The following is a 21,852-nucleotide window of genomic DNA, read 5'->3' on the forward strand; positions in this document are numbered from 1 at the left end:
GGGGGGGGAGAGGAAGGGAGGGGAAAGTTTCATGATAATCTTTGATCCCATGGGAAAGTTTTATGATAATGTTTGATCTCATGGGAAAGAAACGAGTCTGCCCTTCTTTGATAGGATCAGCGATATAATCAAAGTTTAACCCTAAAAAAAAAGGTTGGGGGGAGGGGGAGGTTCTACAAGAATCTTTGACCATATTCCACATAGAAGTCTATGTTTCTTATTAGCAAGTAATCTTTGTGCTTAACATATGGAAGAAATAATATGAGCATAGGAGGCATTTAATTGTTCGCCTAGCTCACCAAATTTGGTTTTAATCTATGCCTTTTCATTTCTTCGAATAATAAAAATGCGATCTCCAACTTTTTGTTTTCTACACAAGCCTGCAAAACAAAAAGCAGGCACTGTCAGCTTAAAGTACTGAAGATGGTGACAAAGAATGAAACATCATTTACACATTAAGGATAGGAAAACATTGGACAATGAGCAGAATTAATGTGTCAAGTAAGCAGAAAAACCTTGATGGCTGACGTGTATGCAACAACATCAGGTTTAATTCCAGCATCTTGCATAGTTTTCAGAGCCTAGGCAGGAGAAGGTGGGTAAATCTATTAGTCATGAAAGAGAATTAGCATTTATATGAAAACTTTTTCAGATGAAGATTATACACACTAGCACAAAAATGAAGGGAAAATGAGAGGAGGAGCTAAGTAGGATATCAAAGCATAAAATTAGACATGGGAAATGACAGGAGATTATCAAAAGATGAAGCAAGAACTAAAGTATTTAAGTGAAACAATATATCATGCATGATGTAGGTCAACAAGCCACAGGACGTGACTCAAAAAATAATGCTCAACGCAAAATGAACAAACAGTGAATAGGACAACTTCATCAGGTGGAACACAATTTCATATTGCCAACAATTAGAACTCTAGAAGTCAAAAGCAACAAACTAAGTATGCTTCACCTGCATAGCACCCCCAGCATTTCCAGAGTTTCCACCAATATCAATCAATATTGTCCAGCTAATGTGATTGGGAGAGAGACCTGCTGTCTTCATCTCCTCCATCAAAGCTTTAGCACGGTAGTAATCAGTACCACAGGCCTTCATCAAAATATTATATGTCGTGGTTGTAGGTGCAAAGGGAAACGGTTTAATGAAATTCGAATGATGTGGATCAGAGACACCACCTGGCATATCACAATCTTCACTCGCATTATCTGTCTGCCTAGTAACTAGATTGTGCATCTTGCCATTACTTAATTTTGTATCACAAATCTTCCAGACCCCACTCTCCTTCCAAGACTGGAACATACGAAAAGCTCTGTCATACTGACATGCCTCAACACAAGCATGAAGAAGAATGTTGCAACACTGTGTATTAGGCTCAGAACCTGCAAGGAGCATCTCTTCAAATACTTGAATCGCCTTCTCTACAAGACCTGCATTGGCAAATGCATTGATCAATGAAGACCATGTAACTAAATTTGGAGTAACACCAGACAAAAGCATGTCTTCTTTGACTTTCAGAGCCATTTGCCACATTTTTGCATCTGCAAAGACCTGGAAATCAATGAAGTATCAACATATTGAACAAAAGCACCTCAGTAGATGGATCTTAATTTCCACATGGTGAGGAAATAAAGTAGTAAGATTATTATCATATGCAGGGATGCATTGAATTATGATCGTAACATTTGACAATAGAAAACTCATACCTTAACAATAGTGCTGTATGTGATGACATCCAATTTCAGTGCCCCTTTTGATGCCATATGCTTTATTTCCTTGTAAATTTCTTGTGCCAAATCGACTCTTTCAGCAAGAGAGCATGCCTTTAAGAGTATATTATAAGACGCCACATCTGCAATAACACCTAGGCTCTGGATAAGCAGCAGGAGTCAGGTTCACAATATTGTGTGAAAAGTAAGTATGCAGTATATTGATTTGTCTAATATTCAATATATTTAATATAAATAGGCATGTACAGCTGTACACTAAATGTAATTGTTTGAAGCTTTGTAAAGTATATATGCATATCCAACATTGAACTTCAACTGACAATTTCAAAGGGGGGAAGAGGGTGTCAGCAAATTTATGCCCTAGAGGCAAGAATCTCATTCTACATCAATCAAAACCAAGTAGACAGAAAAGCACAGTGTCACTAAACCGATGTATTGAAATGCTATAATCTGGTAAGGCTTAAGAGTTGCAATGTGTTTCATTATTATCAAAAAATGATGCCTAAACAGCTTCAGTCATCAACTTTGAAAAATTCATCATATTGCAAAATGTTTTTACAGATGTAAATTGAAGGTCTACTAAAAACAAAGATAAGATATACTATTTTACACTGTAAAGGAATCCCCCATAAAATCTCTCTATAAAGAAATTGATATAAGAAAAGGAGATAACATTACTTGCATTTGCTTGTAGACATATAAGGTGTGATTCAAATCATTGGCATTGACATTCATGAGACTGTTGAAAACATAAGTATTGGGGATGACCTTCTGAGCGAGTAAGTCCTGCAGCAAAAAAATTATATGCAAAAGAATAACTCAGATCTTATGGCTTTATGGGGGAAAAAAAATAAAGGAATATTCAGAGGCATATATATATGAATATGAATTTTAATACCATATTTTTTTTTTATCACAGAGAATACAGATGGAAAGTTGAAGACCATTAAGTGCAAAGAGAACTCCAATCTCTGTTGCAATTGTGTCAACTTTTTTCACTAAATTTCAAGACCCAGGAAACTACAGCTGGATTCAAGTTGTACTTCTAGTCTCTGATTTCTGTAATGCATGGATTCTTCATTTCAGAATCATAAATTCACCCACAAAGAACAAAGAAATATGGAAGGAAAAAAACACTTCCAAAACTTCGCACATGTTTATCTGCAGCTAAAAGACATGCTCCACCACCTAGATATCCACTAGCACACCACCATCATCATGCACACCTCCTCATTCATAAATGTGCATATATAAATTCCCATCTAAACATCACAATTATGCACTGTAGCATACAAGATGTAGGTGTATTAATTATGCAAAGCCAGACACAAATTAAAACAGCATAATGTTTCAGCAAATTACAAAAGAAAACATCTACAGAAAACTTCCTTGATATTTCTCAAGAATACAAGAGATTACCTTGTAAATGTATCGAGATCTTAAAGAGTCACCACAGACACCACAAACATCAATTATAGTGCGACATGCATACATATTAGGCTTGTCTGACTTGCTCCTTGAAGCTTCATATGCAATCAAAGCAGATGCCAGATCCTGTCTCTTTCCAAATTCATGAATGATGGAACTGAACAAAACATGTGCATCTGGAAGCATACTTACGTACCTGAAAATATAGTCAGAGAATTAAATAAAAGCTTAGACTCTTGTTACTTGGATACAGATGTAGGTGTTAAAGAGTCCGATGCTGACAAAAAGTGTTGGACTCAATAAACCACAATTAGTACAATTCATTGACTCCAGGTTATACAGTTCCTAAATATTTTAATTTTGTATCATAAAAAAATAATTTTACAAGCATAATTCTACCCTTCTTCTCCTTATTTTTCATCTTTGTCTTCCTCTTCTTTCAAAGGACGATACTTGGGAGAGGACGAATCCCCACAAGTCAGTGCCTTGGTAGGGTCGTCAGTTGCTGAATCTGTGTCCACACATACGAACATGAAATTCATCTGGGGACTGAAAACTTTAGATATCACAGTATTTTCAAGGAATACGATCTAGTTAATAACAACAGTATATTTACTGTTTTTAACATGTAATCATTTCCTTTTCAGGAAACAGTGAACAAGAGTGGGATCCCCGTCACACAAATGCCCATGTGAAAAAAGGTCATCAATGACAATGATAGAGAATACCTTTACTTCACTAGTCAATAGCAAGTTCATATGATTGATAACAAACTCACCCTCATTTATTAGGAACCACTCAAATATCAACTTGTCACAAATTTCTGGGTTAGAAGGAATTGGGCCCAGAATCACATTTTTGTTGTGCAAAACATCAACCAAGAAAGAACACAAGCCCATCTGGTTGCATATTGATTTCTTCTTCTCCACATAATCTTGTTCAATTTAACAATTGGCGATCCTAAATGATGCCCAGTTTCAAATTTTTGGTGATACAGGCTCCCCAAGAGACAAACCAAGAATCAATGAACCAAGTCTTTGATTTTGGAAACTCCAGGCCAAAATAATTCAATCTTAACTTACAAGAGAAAAATAGCAGAATTTTCTCTAGATCTCCAGTGAGTTTCAATAGAACCAGTGAAATGATTTTGATTTCAAGCTCGATAAAACAGAATATTATAACCAAAACCAATAAAATAAATTGGAAATCAACACAATAAATGAAAATAGGTGCGTATGGCCAAGGAAGACTTCAATCACACAAAGTATGATCACAGATCTAAATTCTAACCAATATCGATAATGCGAACTCACAAAGCAAGAACTCTAAGTTTCAGGTCAGGTCAGTGTCCAAAATCCAAATGACCTCAAGTCTACAATATAACTAGAAAATACTAGAACTAAAATTATTTCAGTTTATTTACATAATTTATGAAGAAAATGACCAGGCTTAGCAAGATAATTGAATAAATAAAACTGATAGGGGAAGTGCTGATTGCTCTCATAGTGATTACATTATACATGCACAAGCATTATAAAACTCAAAAATATGAGGTTGCCTTTGGATAACTTCTGAAAACAGATTTCTTCTTTCCCAAGTTGAAAAGAAATCATTTGGAAAAAAAAGTGACCATCATACTGAATTTATTCGCAGTCAAACTTCAAAAAGGTAAACTTTCAAACAAGACTGAAGATTTACAGTTAAAAAGGGACACAAAAGGGCTGATTTTAGAGAAAAATAGACCAAGTTACAACCAAAGTATCTGAAGAATAATTTACAAGAAAGCACTCCAGCCATACCTTACAGCCAAATGAGGGTTACGTTTCTCAGTGCACATAGCTACAATTTCAAGTGGGTCGATAAATTCTTTAATACAGAACTGGAAACCTACACCAAAAGAAGAGCGCTCAGAATCCATCACAAAATATTACTGTCTAACAAAATTATATATCTTCAAATCTCAAGGTCACCCATCATCATCATCACACACCCCCCAAGGAGGGGGTGGAGACTTCTTGTTGCTTGCACTAAAGATTGAAATTCCAAAATTATTGGCAGAAGTAACTTAGAATAACAACAACAGCAGCAGCAGCAACAACAAGTTGAGGGTGGATCTGCCCATTCTGTTGACCACTACACTGGGTTCCAGGAAGACCAGCCAACCTGGCTCTCAGAAAAATGGTGGTGATAGCTTCGACCAGTAAATGAGTTCTATCCTAAATCATGTCTGGGACTCTGGGTATCCACTCTATAGACAATACTAAAAACAAGTTTATATAATTATCATAAAGGCCACCCAACCTTATCTAAACTGGTTGAGCTGGTTACATGAATCCTAATAAGTCATTTCAATCCCCAAAAGATCATATATTGTCCTCAGAACATTTCCCAATACCTCACCGTTGGAAAACTTATGTTCACATTAATGAAAAGGAGCTAAAGCTCCAGGCATGCCTATGCTTCCATCAAAACATTATGCAAGACCACTACAAACAACTCAAATGTCAATCGTAAGCAATATAAAAACTGATGTGCAGAGCAGCCTTTCTAACCGTAGTTCAAAATGACCCATGATAAATCAAATTCAAAGCAAGCATTAAGCAACCTTTCACAGACTCATTGATCCAATTATCCAAAGAAGATAATCATCAGTAACTTCACAATCACCACTCAAAAGTGTGTCTTAGGAATTAATAGCCCATGCATTTCTGGGATTCAAGTCTGTTAATTTACATTTTCCCAATAAAGAAATATATTTGGCCTCAGATTGATGTGGGTAAAGGTATCCTACGAGGTCCACTTAGGAAGCCAGCCACACAGGCAGACAAGGTTTCCTACTGGTAGATCCATAGATCCCCTTCTCTCATATCAAATTTCAGCCCCTAGTGGCAAATTAGAGCTTTGAAAATCCAAGACTATGGGATAATGCACAGTAGTGGTACAATAGGCATGCAGGGAATACATGGGGATGCATGCCAATACACGGGAGGTTATTTGATTGAATTAGGTTCTGAAATTTGACCCATGACACCCTGTCCTCCCTATCTAACAGTCGGAATTGCCCCATCATCTGTCCATGTGGCTCAAGATGGTGGACCGTTTAGGAAACTCATCCAAATTGCGTGCTTCGGGGTGAATTAGGGTGGAAAATGCTGCCTCGCAGAAACACCGGTCAATAACTGTGAAATCAATAACGTGACCTATTGATAGACAAAAAGATCAACAATAGTTCAATCACTCCGCTCTTGATGGATTTAAGCGCATTTCTATGAATTTTGTCAATCCAAAGCATCCTGTCAGCTACATTCAATTCTCATATAGCACAACCCCCAAAACTGTAGGAATCTTTAAATAAATAAATAAACAGACTAAAGAAAATTTACCGGCGAGAATGTCCATCAAATCAACAAATTCCTCCAGTTTACCGGCTTCTAAAAGTCTACGACATTCTAGCGTCAGGAACTCCTTTGCGGATTCATCAAACAGGGCCGACGGAGAAAGTCCTAGCTTCTGGACCTTATTCAGAAACTCCACAACAGTCTGTACCCTTCCCTGACGAAGAAAACGCAGGATTCCGGCAGAGACGAGCTTGATATTCAACGAAGCAGCAAACTGCAAAGTTTCCGTCTCAGAACCTGAAACCAAAACGCTCTCCGCAATCATCAAGAAGTCTTCAAGCCTGCCATCCTCGACAAGCTTCGACGCAAGGTCCGCATAGTATTTCAGATGTCTCCCTTGTCGCGTCAGATCCTGACCGACGTTCATGAGCAGAGGAGTACGCGCAGGCCTGGTACCGGCATCGGCGCCGGCGGTACGATCGGGAGACAAACATGTTGATTTTGCGGGAGAATGAGAGATTGAACTGAGGGGTGAGGGCTTGTACTTGCTGCTGATAGGATAGCGATGGGAAGGAGTTGGGTTTGGAGGGAGAAGAAGGGAAGAGCCAACGATAACGAGCTCTCTCATTCCTAGATCTTTGGCCAACCGTTTACTGTTTGAACTTTGAAGACTTTGGGTTTTTATAGTGGCCTCAGGATCGAATTTGAAAGGCGGGTATTTCGATCTTGTGGACTGTGGTAGTGTGGTGGTGGAGGTCACTATGGTCATGTTTGGTTCCATTCTGGGGGAGTGGTTCTGGTGTTCTATGGGAACAAAATTGGAACCAAGACGGTTCGGGATCGTCTCCAATCAAAGAGATGGCCCAATGAGCTCCAATGAGTGTGCGACCACATTCCAATCCAACGGTTGGGGGATCTACTAACCAAAAACCACATCCATAAACCCACTACCCGTTTTCCGTATCCTTCATCTCCCTCCAGTCCAATCTCAATTCCGACGCGGTTCTCCGTTGTTAGGGTTTTGATGATTGTAGTAAGAAAATTAATTTAAGCTCACAATTCATGGCATTGGATGAGAAGAATCGAATAGTGCTTCAGGAAGTTGTAGATATAATTATTATATTTAGATTCAAGTTCTAAAGTTACATATAAGCAGTAGCTTCAATTGGGTTTGGGAATGTTGAAAAATCTAGGATATGGCTAGTCTCGATTCAAGACCAAACCTAGCTTATAAGAAAGCTTCTGGTGTTTCTAGGGTTTCAGAAATTTCAAAGAGAATGTTGCAGATGAAGGAAAAAAGTGTTCCAGTGATCAAGAAATACCCTAGTAAAGCTTCATGAGTAACTAGCTTAGATATGAAAGGACAAAGGAGATGTTGGATATGAAATATGTTGACGCTGAGTGGATCGCTGCCATTGTCGGAGTTGGGCGATTGTTCGCCGGAGACTGGTGCTGGCCTCTCGTGGCGGTGGCTCTATTGTTGAAGTTTGAAAGCCTAAAAAGGGTTTGTTCCGGCTTGTTTGTAACATCGGGTTTGGGTAACTGGTAGTCGGGTACAGTGGAAAATGATTGTGGTTTTTTGTTAGTAGATCTCCCAACCGTTGGATTCGAATACGCCAAGTGCACAGTCATCCTAATCAGCTACAATGTTTCTCTAATCAACTCCATTAACGGCCATAATTATACCAGGAATATTTATTTATTAAATTTATTTTTTTCAATCGAGCAAGAAATACATGATTTAAATAGAAAAAAATCATAAAAAAATGAACGGTTCAGATTTGTCTTGTGATTTATCAATCTCCTAAACATAATTCTTGAAAATCAGCTATAGCTCTACTAGACCCAAACTCCAAAACGCAAATCCTGCAACCTCCATCGCTTTGCCTTTGGGTAAGATTAAGATCGACGGAGGACTCTCTCTCTCTCTTTCTCTTTCCTGCAACTCGAGAGGGGAGAAAACAAAACCCCCAAATATAACATAGCAAGCAGACGATACCTAGAGATCGCGCTTCCTTCTTGCTTCATTTCTCTTCGCTACCTTCGATAATCCCATTTTTTGTAGAAAGGATTAGAAAGTCTTGAAGAATCGAAGAAGATTTATCTTCTATATTCCGGGAGACTAAACAAGCAATCTTCGTATTCTTGAGATAGAATAGCAGAAGAATCAGAAGCAGAGGGAAGAGGAGAAGCTTTGCTGGTGTTTTTTTTCTTCTTTTGATGCTGATCCAGGATGCCTCCTAAGCAGCAATCCAAATCCGACGTAGCAAAGAAGCAGAAGGTTGTTGAAGACAAAACCTTCGGACTCAAGAACAAAAACAAGAGCAAAAATGTTCAGAAATACGTTCAGAGTCTCCACCAATCCGTCCAACCAAAACCTGACCCTTCGAAGATCGCCGCCAAGGTTTTTCCTTCTTTTTGCGTCTCTGTTCTTCGAAACCCTAGTCGCATGTTTCTTTGTTATTTTAATGATTTTTCTTGCTGACCAATTAATTAAATCGACAGAAGAAGAAGGAGGAAGAGAAGGAGCGAGAGAAGGAGCTGAATGATTTATTTAAGATTGCTATTAGTCAGCCTAAGGTTCCAGTTGGTATGTCTTTCATCCCCGTAGCTTGGGATCACGGGTATATTGCCTTCAGATTTATGCATGAACTCTTACTGTGCATTATTGATATATGGTCAGGTGTTGATCCAAAGTCTATATTGTGTGAGTTTTACAAAGCTGGGCAATGTGCCAAGGGTTTTAAGTGCAAGTTCTCTCATGATTTAAATGTCCAGCGAAAGGGTGAAAAGATTGATATTTACAGTGATAAGCGTGATGAAGGTGATTGAGTTAATGTAAACCTACAGTTATAGGTTCTTAATTTTGTAGCATTATGTGATTTTGATGTGTTTGGTGACTTCTGTGTTAGGCAACAACGAAACAATGGAGGATTGGGATGAGGAAACGCTCCAAAAGGTCGTTGAGTCAAAAAAGAAGGAGTATAACCAGACCAAACCAACTGAAATTGTATGTTACCCTCTCTCAAAATTGACTGATGAGTGTCGCTGTAGTCTGTAGAATAATGCGATTAGTATGGGGCATTCACCATAAAGTCCTAGGAGACATTTATTCCATCCTTCTAACTTATAATTAGATAGGAAAAGGGTGCCCCTTTTTTTTCTCTTTGCTTAAAGGACCTTGAAAAGAGAACAGAAGGAAAACCCATACACATGTTCATTTTGTTTATATGCAGTGCATAGTTCCCAGTAATTCAGACTTCGTGTACGTGGTATGATAGCCATTGTCGAGTTCAGTGGAAACTTGAGAAATTAAGCATGAAAACTGGCATGAAATTTTAGATGATCTTATAGCTGATTGGTATCTCCTTGAATTTAAGTTGGTGAAATCCTCCGAGGGTTTATTTCATTTCCTCTTCCAGTGCCTCAATATTTGGATTTTACAGTAGAAAGCATGAGTTTGCTCCTATACAACTTTCTCATTTATCCGTTTTTTTTAAAAAGCATACATATATCATGGTTAAGTTGAGCCTGGAATATGGCACACAATATAAATCCTGATAATATATGTTTAGAGAGATACTTTTTCTCTCACAGTGCGAGTCTTTTGGCTCGGAATGTTGATATTAAAGAGTCATTTATTTACATGATGCTTTACAGAAGTAACATCTTGTGAATTCTTTTATGGCTGAGACTGGAAGTTAGAGAATCTCTACCGTATTGCTTCCATGGAGCTGATTCTGTTCTCAAAATTTTGTTCTATTCCTTAATTGGGCCCTTTTTTCCGAAGCATTCTGTTGTCTTTGGAGATTTTTTATGCAAACTCCTCATGGCCATACATAGTTTTTTAGATCACTTTAGAATATAGTTGCCAAGGCACCGCTTAGAATTTTTATACAAATTCCTTATCGGATCACTCCTTACTGGTGCATCCCCAAGCCTCCATTAAATATGGCCATACCACCTCATATGACTTCGCGGAGCTTATCATGGATCGGGGCAACTCCCAAATTGGCTCCAATCTGTTGATTCCTTTATCCTTCCTAATTTTGCCTCACATCGATGCAATTCTGCACATAAGATTTGTTTATTTATTTATGGCTATACTTGTTAATAATTACTGCAGGTGTGCTGAGATATATGAGTTGGATACCCTTTCCAGCCTTCCTACTTTTTTAGTTGGGAAAATTTTCTAGGTTTCCCGAACCTGTCCTGCACCATAAAGTCCTCAGCCTGAAACCCTGATGTAATTGGGAATTCCAAACTGAACTCAAACCTGGTCTCTCTCCTTCCGTCTTTTCAGTATCAGTGATGTTATACACTCTTGGGAATTGGGTAGTTGGCTTGAGATTGAACATTCTAGCTTGGTTGAGTGTCCGGAACTTGTGCCTGAAATATCAGATTGAACAAGCAAAAGATAAGTGAGTTATATGACTTATATCACTTGAACCAGTAGAGGTTTTCCACTGGTCAACGGTGTTGAAAGGTTGAAGAATGATTTTTGTTTCTCTCCTTTATTCAACTCAATTAATTCCCTCAACCCCACTTCCCATATTGCCCTTCCCTAATTCTTTTATTACATCTTGCCCTTATTTTATTTTCAGTTCCAGGTTTGCTCCTCCCACCTCATATGTTACCTTTCCCTTTTGTTCCCTTCTCTTATGGTTTTAACTTCCAACCATTTACGGGATTGCCATTACAGACATCAATTATTTTCTTCATTAGCTGGGTGGGCCCATAAGCGAACCTAATAGGGTATTTTGACCCGGGTTCTGTATCACATCCCCTATGCCATCCCAAACAAGAGGGTTACTACAATAGATATCCCACATCCAGAGCTCAACAAGAGCACCTGCTACCTTTTCCTAAAGCATGACAGCCGTCTGCCAAGCATTGACATAACCAACACCAAATAAGGATGTCTTTCTTGTCTGTAACATATAATTGTTCAACATTTCAGGTTGTATTTGTTCTTAGATAGCATAATTGTATGTGTTTTCAGCCTTCTTTTGACCCCTTTTATTTGTATTCTATGACTTGTAGTCCTTTCAATGTTATGGTTCTTAGATAGCATGATCTCCATTCTCAAATTCATGGTCATGTGCAGGTCTGTAAACACTTTCTGGAAGCAGTGGAGAAGAAACAATATGGTTGGTTCTGGGTTTGTCCTAATGGCGGCAAAGAGTGCCATTACAGACATGCTCTTCCTCCTGGATATGTGTTAAAATCTCAAATGAAGGCTTTGTTGGAGGAAGAGGCTGAAAAGATATCTATCGAGGAAGAGATAGAAAATCAGGTAGCTAGAATTTTCCTGCAACCATTTCCCCTGTTCCATCCTGATATCTGAATTGAAGTGAACTAGTTCTCACAAGTGAGCTGTTTTTGTTGGTAAGCGTGCAAAAATAGCATCTACAACCCCGTTGACTCCTGAAATCTTCATGCAATGGAAGAAAAAGAAGCTGGAAGAAAAGGAAGCCGGTCTTGCTGCACAGAGGGCTGAGAGGGCTAAGAACGATCGCATGAGGTATTGTTCTCTATATTTGTCTAAAACCATTGAATGCATTTCTTCTAAGAAGCTGTTGATTAATCTGAATTTTTCATCCGTTTCAGTGGTCGTGAACTGTTTCTCTCAAACTCTAGCTTGTTTGTGGATGATGCGGAGGCATATGAGAAGTACCAAAGAGAAGAAGAGTCAGATGCTAGTGAACAAAAGGTAACCTTTCACTGATTCACTCTTTCCTTCTTGTATGTTGTTTGGAACTCTTGCTGGTTTTCGCAACCCCAAGCTAGATGAAGTGCCAAGATTTAGAAAATTTGTTATCGTATTTATCTTTAGCACTTTTTCAGGTACCTAGATTTGCTAGTTTATGTGAAATTTTGGGAGATTATGAGGTGAAAGGGAACCAAGTTGGATATCCAGTTCTGCCAGTTTGCTGGGAACTTATTTCTCCAGTTCTTTTGGTTTCTGTCTTGATCCTTGGCCTAATATATTGAACATCTGTCACCTGAACACTGCTTGTGAAATACAATCTTTACTTTAAGATGATGTTCTTCTATGTGTTCAGACGGTACATATCAACTTGCCTGATGATATATCATAAATATGTGGTTGATTGACAATGATCAGTCTCTGTTTGTTTCCAAGTAAAATCCATGAAAAGGAAATTCTTCGGGTAAAGTCAGTACAAAAAAATTGGATTTTACTTTAAACTTTTCATTTTTTTTAAGGTGGATGGTAGTTTTCGTTTTACATGGCTTTTGCCTGGAAACAAACAAAGACTGGTGAAACCCAAGTTTCATGGAATTTATAAATTTTTTCTTTCCATTGGGGTATGTCGATCACTTGAGCAGTCCCAGCTAGTTATGTTATATGTAGTGACTAGTGAGCCACTGATTTTTCTGTTTCCAGTGTCACCTGATAGATGTACTGCATCTCAATCATCGATCCTAGCTTCCACAGTTAAATTGTAATCTTGCCTACATGCTTTTAATCCTTTAGCCTTGAGTAGATCTTTGTGGTTTCCCTCTCCATTGATTTTTAAACTAGCAAAACTGTTCTGTTCAAACAACCACCACCCTAACCCTCCAACCAGTTGACAATAACTACCTTGGAATTATCGGCTTTGTTATTGCCTAGTCAACCATTGGTCTTAGAAGGCCAATATGCCTAAGCATTACCTGGACGACTTGACTGTACTGGTTATAGTAGCCTGATTTTCCCTTTTCTGCTGTTATCTGGCTTTTTTTAAGTGGTATGTGTGATGCCACTATGATAGTGGGCCAGAAGGGATTTACATCTTACAAATCAAGCACTTATGTTTTGTAGTTATTTTGTCAATCATAAGGATGGCTATTTTAACATTTCCTAGATTGTCCTGTCTATTGTACTCCCCCTCCTCCTCCACCTCTCTATGTTTTAGAGCTCTTTATTTCTGTCCCTTTTTGAAGCAGTATACATTTTAATGTTCCAATTACGTGCTATTATGGGGTTGATGAATATGTAAATGTGTGTGTTTTGTGTGTTTCACGTGTAACTTAATACCAACATTGCTCGAAGATGTTATGTTTTGCATTTGCTTGGTATTTTACACTTTTTTTCTATTCATATAACCTGTTGCATTTGATGTGACCCACTGAGGCATATGCATGTCTGACACTTATCTACAGCTTGAAATTCTCTTTACGCCCCCTCCTAAGAGGGTTATGGTCACTTAAACTTCATGGAAATGTCATTAGCTCATAAGGTGCCACATCATGTGCACCAGCTTTCCATTGATGGACCACCCATGTGATATACCTGAGAGTACATTAAACTCGGCATATACAGCTTTACTTGTAGCCATGAGCTTATTGTCGGAGTTGAATACAGGTTAAGGACGATTCTGCCTCCCAGGGACCAAGCAGTTCAACGGCTACAGCTGCTGATGCTGAAATTCTTCCGGATGATGATGACGACGATGATGAACTGGACTTGGATGAGTTAAATGAGCTAGAAGCAAGCCTGTCAAGAACATCCATTCAGATCCGTGAGCCAGGTATTGAAGCATAGTCTTGAGAAAGAGAGAGAATATTGCACTGGGTGGTGGCAAAGCATCTATGTGACACAAATGACCATCACTGGCAGCATCCCTGCTATGAGTTTTTAGAAGGATCCCAGAGACACCGAGAGAGCACCCTGGGATAATTTTTATCAACGATTATCTTAGGAATTTTTTTATATATGATAATCTGGGCTTATTTTTGGTGCATTTTTGTCCTCCGTTTTGTTCTGAGTATTTGGTAATAAGTATTCGATGGTTGTCCATGGAGTCTTAAAAGTTTTAAACGAGGTATTCTCAAGCTACAAGTTCAAGGGGGGTAGGTGGGTTCGATGGTATGATTTAGTATAGTGTCGAAATGAAGTGGTATTATCAAATAATATGTACTTTCTAGTTTCTACTTATCCTTAATTTTTTTTTAGTTTTAGATTTGGTAGTTTTTTTTCATTTTGACAGTATCTCTACCCAAATGTGTTGAGAGTTTAGCACTCAGAATCACAGAGATCAGATTTGGAATGTTATTGAAATCACATATGCTCAATGGGACTAATTTTTAGCTATTGATTTAGTAGTCCAGTGGTACATTCTCATCCTTCTGCCCAGAGTCTTTGTGATGGTTATGACTTGTAATAACAAGTTCATTGATTACACCACCAGATCAAACCAAATGATTGAAAGAGTTTTCAAGGTTGGTTGTGTAAATACCTCTCCAACGATTTTCCCGCCAATCTCTCACATGCATGCAGGCCCAGGTGGTTGGTACGCACGCTGCCCAATGGGTGCATGTGAGAGGTAGGAGAGTCGGTGTGGAGGAACCCAATCCTATATATATATATGCCCTTGTACTTACTTTCCGTTCATGGAATTGGTCAGTTCTCGCAACAGGCAGGTTGTGGTTTCAACCTTGGCATTTTTCGCACAAAGAGTGGCTCTCTTTAGACTTGGACCTAACGGAAGCCGGAGCTTTAGATGGTACACTTCAAAAGTAATTTGCTTGGTTTTGTTTACTGCGTCATATGTTGCCCCCTTGTCATTCTTAAGATGGTTAGCATTACCTTGGTTTTGTTCCTTTTATTTTTCTCCAGAAGCCTAACTCTGATCTGTCCAGCATAAGGACCTACTATAAAGTCTCCCTGCCTGATCATACCATAAAAGCAGTATTGGAGAATTTTGAGTATAGTGGTTATTTTTCAATAGGGAAATCTTATTGTAACTAAAGCTGGTGGAAAGAAATTGACCTTATTTTTTTTTTTGTCCTTTAATACGACATTTCTTTTTACAACGAGGGTAAATTTATATTATTTCACACGTGCAAAAAGTGTTGAAGACAATGGTAACTACTGAAAAAATAAGCTACATTCCAAGAGCCTGAATGTTAAAATTTGTAGCCACATTCTAAGAGCCTAGCTTACCACTTGGATTATTTCCCCCTTTGCATGCTTTATGAAAGCAGTTTTTTTTTGGTGGGTGGAGGAGGATAGGGTTGGAGAAAGAAAAATACTAAAGGGGTTAATGTTGCATTTTCGACTATTAAGTTTTTCTTCGCCCTTGAACATTATTAAAAAAAAAAAAAAACTTCACCCATTGCAAAGAGGGAATCTCTTTATCCTCAAGATCTAACCTTTTGATTGAATTCAAAAGGGAAATTTCGAACCTTCATTGGTTAACGATGAGACTCACTGTTCTAAGAGTCCAATCTTAGCATAAAATCACCATGGATCTTTTTTGAGTGATCAAAAACTTCATCCTGAAGTAAAATGTTTCCGAAAAAATTGAGTTGGGTGGGGTGGTGGATTATTAAAACAGATGAATTGATGTTGCCCTTTCAACTATTGGATTGTCAAGGTACCTTGTGGCTCGGCCATCTATCAAATTTCAATATTTAAATCAGTCATATGGTCACCATATACTAAAATGTTCTCTTAGCCATTCAAATATTGCTATTTTTTGTACTAATATTGACCGAAATTGACATTGATTATATTCCACATAATATAATGCTTTTGAACTGAAATTTACTACAAGTTAAAAGTAATCATTTGTCCATACTGGGTCGTCCATCTCAAATAAACTATGATTGAGATAGGAAAGCAACAGTCAGTCATTAAAATTCTATTTGGAAAGAAAAATCACTGCCTTGGAAGATTGAACTAACAGGCATCTAGAACTGGTTCCGAAACCATCCACAAAAATGTTTTGAAATGATCCGATACTCAAATATAACCACATTATATTCAAAAAAGATACACAATTTCACTGCAAAATAGCCAATTACTCACCTTTTCTTATTGATAAAATAAATGTACAGTATAATTAACCTTCACAGGCAATTTCATCTTCGGGACTGGAACTTAGATTCATAATGAGGTTGAACCCTGTAAATTCTTCATACACAGGAACTGACAGCTGCTGCTTCACCCACTCAAATGCACTCTCTTGCCAATGAGAAGGAGAACCTATCTCCCTCTACAAAACATCTACACAAATATCCCATCACACATAATACACAAATCTTTCTAGCAAAATGAAATGTCAACCAGGACATTCAAAGGGAAACAAAGGAACAAAATAGAATCATTAACTACTCCATCATCTTATCAGGGTTGAAGTTCAGAGACTCCCTCCATATAAGCTCCTTTATATCTTCTTCATCTAAGTTTGACTGTTCAAAATCAAAGTTGAAAGGAGATGGACAAATTGGCTCCTCATTGATCTCATGGAGACTTGACAAATATGGATGGTTCAATGCTTCATCAACTTGACAAAGATATCATGCATAGAATGTCTATTTATCAGAAGTTGGAAAAATAGGAAAACCTAAACTAAAATAATCATAAAACATCAATTAAAACATACCAGTTATTCGTTTGCAAGGATCAAAGACAAGCATTCTCTCAGCAAGATCGATGGCTAACAGGGGCACCTTTGGAAACGTCTTCGAAAATGGTTGCTTCGGGACCCATGGGAGTTGCTTAACATACTTCCGAGCATTATCACTCCTCAGGAAACCAATGTCTGAATCTTCTGGTGAACCTAATAACTGTTTTGGGAAATGCACAAAATGGACTTTCACTGCTTAGTTCCATTTGTTTTCACACTGGAAAACAGAAAGAAAGGGGGGAGGGGTGAAAGCAAATCTTCTCAAAAATATTTGTGTGTTTGTGAATTTGTCCCAAGGAAAAGAAATGATAGGCCGTAGCCCCTCCCATTATTTTATTTCCTTCTTCTATTCCTCTCACTCAGTTTTAGGCTTTTAGCTTCCATTTCCACAAAATGGGTATGTGACGAAGTGAAAGATTTGGTTTCTCAAAAATTCAAATTTTGATCTCACATTTCTTTCCCCAAGGCAACCACATGGGAAAAAGGACCGATTTCTCTTCCCACAGCCCATGGGAAGAAAACCAATTGCATCATTAATCAGAGGATTTTGCCAGCAGACATGAAGCACATGCAGGGACTAATAAGCCCTTTCCCAGGAAGTGTCTCATGTTAGACTTATTATATTGGTTTACGCCAATACACTGCATGAGGCAATATCAACCGATTTACCCATTAGGATTCCAAATAGAGAAGAGTATGGTGCCATGAAGAGAGAGAGAGAGAGAATGGGCAGTACGGATGTGAACCTAACCTCAGTTATCAGTCTCAACTGTTGAATGTAGTCTTTACCAGGAAACAGTGGCTCTCTTTTAATAATCTCCATAAAAATGCAACCAACTGACCAAATATCAATTGCTGCAGTATACTCAGAACAGTTGAGTAGCAGTTCTGGGGCTCGATACCAACGTGTCACAACATATTCTGTCATGAAATCCGTCTCCGAGGTAGTTCTTGCAAGCCCAAAGTCACAGATCTTGAGGTCACAGTTTGAATTGAGTAGCAAGTTGCTTGGTTTTAAATCTCGGTGCAAAACATTTGCAGAGTGAATATACTTCAGCCCTCGCAGCAGCTGATACAAGAAGTACTGCCAAAAGCCATATAGAGAATGATTCAAGGCATCAAACATTTGAAGCTTTAATCAACATCAACATAAACTGGACAGTATTATGGACAATGAAATTTATATAAGATTGTATTTTTTTCTTAATCATAAGACTGTAGACAGGCCAAACGTTTATTTCGCCGAACGATGCCATGTTTCTGCTTTTTATTCTAACATGTTGGTCTGCTTAGTTAACTATTGGTATGAGGAAGCAGCTTTGTATTTTGAAGGTGACATCTCCTAGTGCCAACATGTTCCCTATGATCTATTACAATGAAACGGAACACCTGTGTCTTGCAAACTTGTAATAAGGAACCGAAAAAAGAATAGGAATAAACATTTTAGATCACAATGGGGTTTTAACTTCCAAGGAACTGTCATATCTAAACAGAAAAGTTAATTCCATGTAGGAAGTTGAAACCCTCCCATCCAACTGACAGATCACCTATATGGCAAAGCTGAAAAATAAATTGTGGTTCTAATTGTTAGAAGTAGGCTTTACTGATTCTAATTGGTTCGTTTCAGATCTCTGTCTCAAACGTAAGTCCCAGATATATCATTTGTTGAGAAAATTTTAGAAATATATCCAAAATGTTTTGAGAGAGATAAAGAAGGTATCCACTTCATTAAGGTCAATAATGGACAAAATAAATAAACAATTACATGTAAACTTCTAACTTTGATACAATGTATGAAATTTCCAGGAAAAAAAATTTTGAAATTGGAAAAATATTACTCTTTCCCCGGAAGTCAAAATTTAGCAAGATTGGTGAAATTTTGAGAAAAATCTAATGTAAAATAATTGTATTTTTGTGTGGATGGACAATTGCATGCTTCAGCCTTAGACCTTTTGGTTGCTTTTTCAGTACATACATTCAAAAGATATTGAAAGGTCCCACTAGACTCTCTCATAAGTGTTTTGTTATTACAGTCGGGAAACAAATGGTGTCACTTTAATGGCACCCCATGGTCACTATGTAGCATTGAAGAGAGAGACCAGAATCACAGATACATGAACCACCATCTGACCCTTAAATTGAAAATCAACAATCATGAAGAACACTAGAGCTCATCCACATTATGGAGTATGTGTTTACATCAGAATATGAGGCCACCTAAAAGTAACCATGAGGTTTTGAAGAGAACACTAGACTCTCTCATAAGTGTTTTGTTATTACAGTCGGGAAACAAATGGTGTCACTTTAATGGCACCCCATGGTCACTATGTAGCATTGAAGAGAGAGACCAGAATCACAGATACATGAACCACCATCTGACCCTTAAATTGAAAATCAACAATCATGAAGAACAATAGAGCTCATCCACATTATGGAGTATGTGTTTACATCAGAATATGAGGCCACCTAAAAGTAACTATGAGGTTTTGAAGAGAGCACTAGATTCCACTATTGCGTTTTATGCTGCCTGATGAAGTACACAAGAATACTTGAGGTGTGGTTAACCACCACAAAAAAAAATTAAAATCTCAGGAATCGTACAGAAGGAAGACTATATTTTTAACCCTGCTGAATAAATTGACCTAAAAGATGTTGGCTGGCTAATATCGCTCCCTGACGGAGAGATTGTTTAACTATTTATTTAACACTGCTGAATAAATTTTGAAGGCATATTCCAGATACATGTGTCTTCATTCAAAACCATGCACACTCCATTATCCATGGACTATGAAAAAGCTTAGACCTATACAGTGTTCAGATGAAAATGTGGGAAAAAAAAAAACAACTTCAGCAGTTATATTCTTGATAGCCCAAACTCACTCACCTGGCAGTGATCATCGGTCAATGGCTGGGTTGACCGTATTATTTGATGAAGATCAGTATCCATCAACTCATATACAATATACACATCATTGAAATTTTCCCTCTGACGTGGACGTATGATGTCCTTAATTTTGATAATCTACAGTAGAGAAATAGCCAATCAATCAGGTAATCATGATCTGATGCAAAGTGAAAGAATTAAGCAACTCTGTTCTATTCTTTCTGTAGTACATTTTCATGATCCATGTGACAAAGAAGTTTGATCTCACGAAGTGTCCGTTTTGCATCTATCCTGTTATCAAACGCATTCCCAATTTTCTTAATTGCAAGCTCTTCATTAGTCTCAGAATTTGTCGCACAGCTGTCACAAGGAAATGAAAACCAGCTCAAATGATAATCTTCAACAAGGTCAAGGAAATTAAAATGATTTCCATAAAGAAAACCACAGGATTCTTCTAACTGTATTATGATGTAAATCATATATGGTTTGTTGATAGTTTTACCCCCCATGCAACATGATTCAGCTTATACAGAATTATGCAATCCCAACTTCCAGCCCAGAAAAGAGAGCGGGGGGAGTGATATAAATTTAACTTTTCGGGTGGGCTAAAAAGCCTAAAATGTGAATTGGTTGATGACCTTAACCATCCAAACAAAGGTCCACATAAAATGTATACTTTTTTCAAGGACTGATAGCATGGTTAAGATCATTCAAAAAGATAACAATCCAACAATTCCAAGCATGCATAGAACATTAAGACTTTAAAGCATAGAATCCAAACGGCGAGCCAAGAGTTGCCTGAGATACCCTAGTTTAGGTAAGCCATTCAGATTCAAACGAAGAACATAATAACCCAGAGAATCATATGAGCAAAGTGAACCATCAGAAATTGAAGAGAAACCCAACTTCCAACAAAAAATAAGTAGCAAAAGAAAGAAAGAAAAGAGGAAAATTACCAAACTATGCCGTAAGCACCACGGCCGACGGGATGTATCGGAGGGACGTACTTGGCAGAGACCTCGAAGAGGTTACCCAATAGGTTGTATTGCAGATATCTCCCATCGTCAGTTGGTACGACCTCCATTTTCGAATCCGAAATTCTAACACAAAGCGAAGAAGATTCACAGAGACGAAAAAAAAGGACAAACTGAAAGACCCTTTTTATTCTGAATCTTCCTTTGCTCGACTCGATTGTGCCGAGTCAATAAAAACAGATTTGGGGTCTGGGATTTTGATTAAAGAGAAAAAGTAAAACGAAAAAGAGGCAAAACGCGGGCCAAGGTCGTTGAGTGGTGGTGAGTGATTGGTGAAGGGGAACTTCGTGGGTATTGAAGGGAAGAACGAAAGACCCTAGAGAGAGAGAGAGAGAGAGGGGGGAGGGGTCAGCAGAGCACTCGCCAATCGCCACCTTTCTTCTCTGTGTGGACTGTGGACTGGAATGGACTGGAATGGAATCTTTTCTAGAGTTCGAACTTTGAAATTTGAACGAAAGGGATTAAGCTTGAAAGTTGGTAAAGGCTAAGCCACTAAAGCCTCCAAGAAAGGGCGAAAGGGTTTAAAAACAAAGAAAACCCAAACCCATCAATGTTTGGTATTTGGCATGAGGGGTTCAAAACTCAATGGGGGGGGGAAGTTTTTGCAATTTGGGTGTCAATCGTTTTGGTTTAGGTTTTGATTTTGATTTTGGTTTTGGTTTTGATTAGATTGAAGATCAAATATGTGAAAATTGAAACGAATTTGAATAAAAATGTATTTTTTAAATCAAAATTGAATTGAATTACATGTTTATTCCTCGATTCTCAACTAAATAGAGTAGTAGTTTTGATGGGAATTCCTTCTCAGTGAGAGTACATGATTGGGTGAGTACCACAAGGGGCTTTTGGTGCTGAGTATGAGTGAACCAATAACTCAATGAGGAAAAGACTGGTTTCGATTTGATTATGATTTCACAAAACCTTAACTTGAAACATAATTCAATAAATTTGTTTTGATTTTGATTCTGTTCTAACAAATTATCAAACACAATTCAAAAGGATAACAA

General features: G+C 37.9%; 3 protein-coding genes across 3 annotated transcripts in view; 1 reads left to right on the forward strand and 2 right to left on the reverse strand.

Moving 5' to 3' along the window:
- Nucleotides 1–7,960, reverse strand: part of LOC122087403 (pentatricopeptide repeat-containing protein At5g02830, chloroplastic) — a 13,703-nt gene extending 5,743 nt beyond the window's left edge. The window contains exons 1-8 of the mRNA XM_042656520.1: nucleotides 6,555–7,960; nucleotides 4,971–5,058; nucleotides 3,163–3,367; nucleotides 2,422–2,529; nucleotides 1,720–1,884; nucleotides 968–1,564; nucleotides 516–581; nucleotides 300–380 (exon numbers count right to left, since the gene is read on the reverse strand). Coding sequence (XP_042512454.1) covers nucleotides 300–380; nucleotides 516–581; nucleotides 968–1,564; nucleotides 1,720–1,884; nucleotides 2,422–2,529; nucleotides 3,163–3,367; nucleotides 4,971–5,058; nucleotides 6,555–7,290 — 2,046 coding nt within the window. The 5' untranslated portion in view covers nucleotides 7,291–7,960. The remainder of the gene's footprint in view (nucleotides 1–299; nucleotides 381–515; nucleotides 582–967; nucleotides 1,565–1,719; nucleotides 1,885–2,421; nucleotides 2,530–3,162; nucleotides 3,368–4,970; nucleotides 5,059–6,554) is intronic.
- A 383-nt stretch (nucleotides 7,961–8,343) lies between these two features.
- LOC122087406 (zinc finger CCCH domain-containing protein 11) lies at nucleotides 8,344–14,474 on the forward strand. Its single transcript, XM_042656522.1, has 8 exons — nucleotides 8,344–8,913; nucleotides 9,015–9,099; nucleotides 9,193–9,333; nucleotides 9,422–9,519; nucleotides 11,617–11,805; nucleotides 11,903–12,033; nucleotides 12,120–12,222; nucleotides 13,879–14,474. The coding sequence occupies exons 1-8, from the start codon at nucleotides 8,743–8,745 to the stop codon at nucleotides 14,056–14,058; spliced, it is 1,098 nt and encodes a 365-aa protein (XP_042512456.1). The 5' UTR covers nucleotides 8,344–8,742; the 3' UTR covers nucleotides 14,059–14,474.
- A 1,824-nt stretch (nucleotides 14,475–16,298) lies between these two features.
- Nucleotides 16,299–21,311, reverse strand: LOC122085544 (mitogen-activated protein kinase homolog NTF6-like). The gene is made up of 6 exons (XM_042654019.1): nucleotides 20,768–21,311; nucleotides 20,042–20,171; nucleotides 19,812–19,949; nucleotides 17,679–18,011; nucleotides 16,904–17,087; nucleotides 16,299–16,804 (listed from the first exon to the last, which is right to left on the reverse strand). The coding sequence occupies exons 1-6, from the start codon at nucleotides 20,893–20,895 to the stop codon at nucleotides 16,629–16,631; spliced, it is 1,089 nt and encodes a 362-aa protein (XP_042509953.1). The 5' UTR covers nucleotides 20,896–21,311; the 3' UTR covers nucleotides 16,299–16,628.
- Nucleotides 21,312–21,852: the final 541 nt, after the last annotated feature.

This window comes from Macadamia integrifolia, chromosome 8, assembly GCF_013358625.1.
Source record: "Macadamia integrifolia cultivar HAES 741 chromosome 8, SCU_Mint_v3, whole genome shotgun sequence".
Lineage (NCBI taxonomy): Eukaryota > Viridiplantae > Streptophyta > Magnoliopsida > Proteales > Proteaceae > Macadamia > Macadamia integrifolia.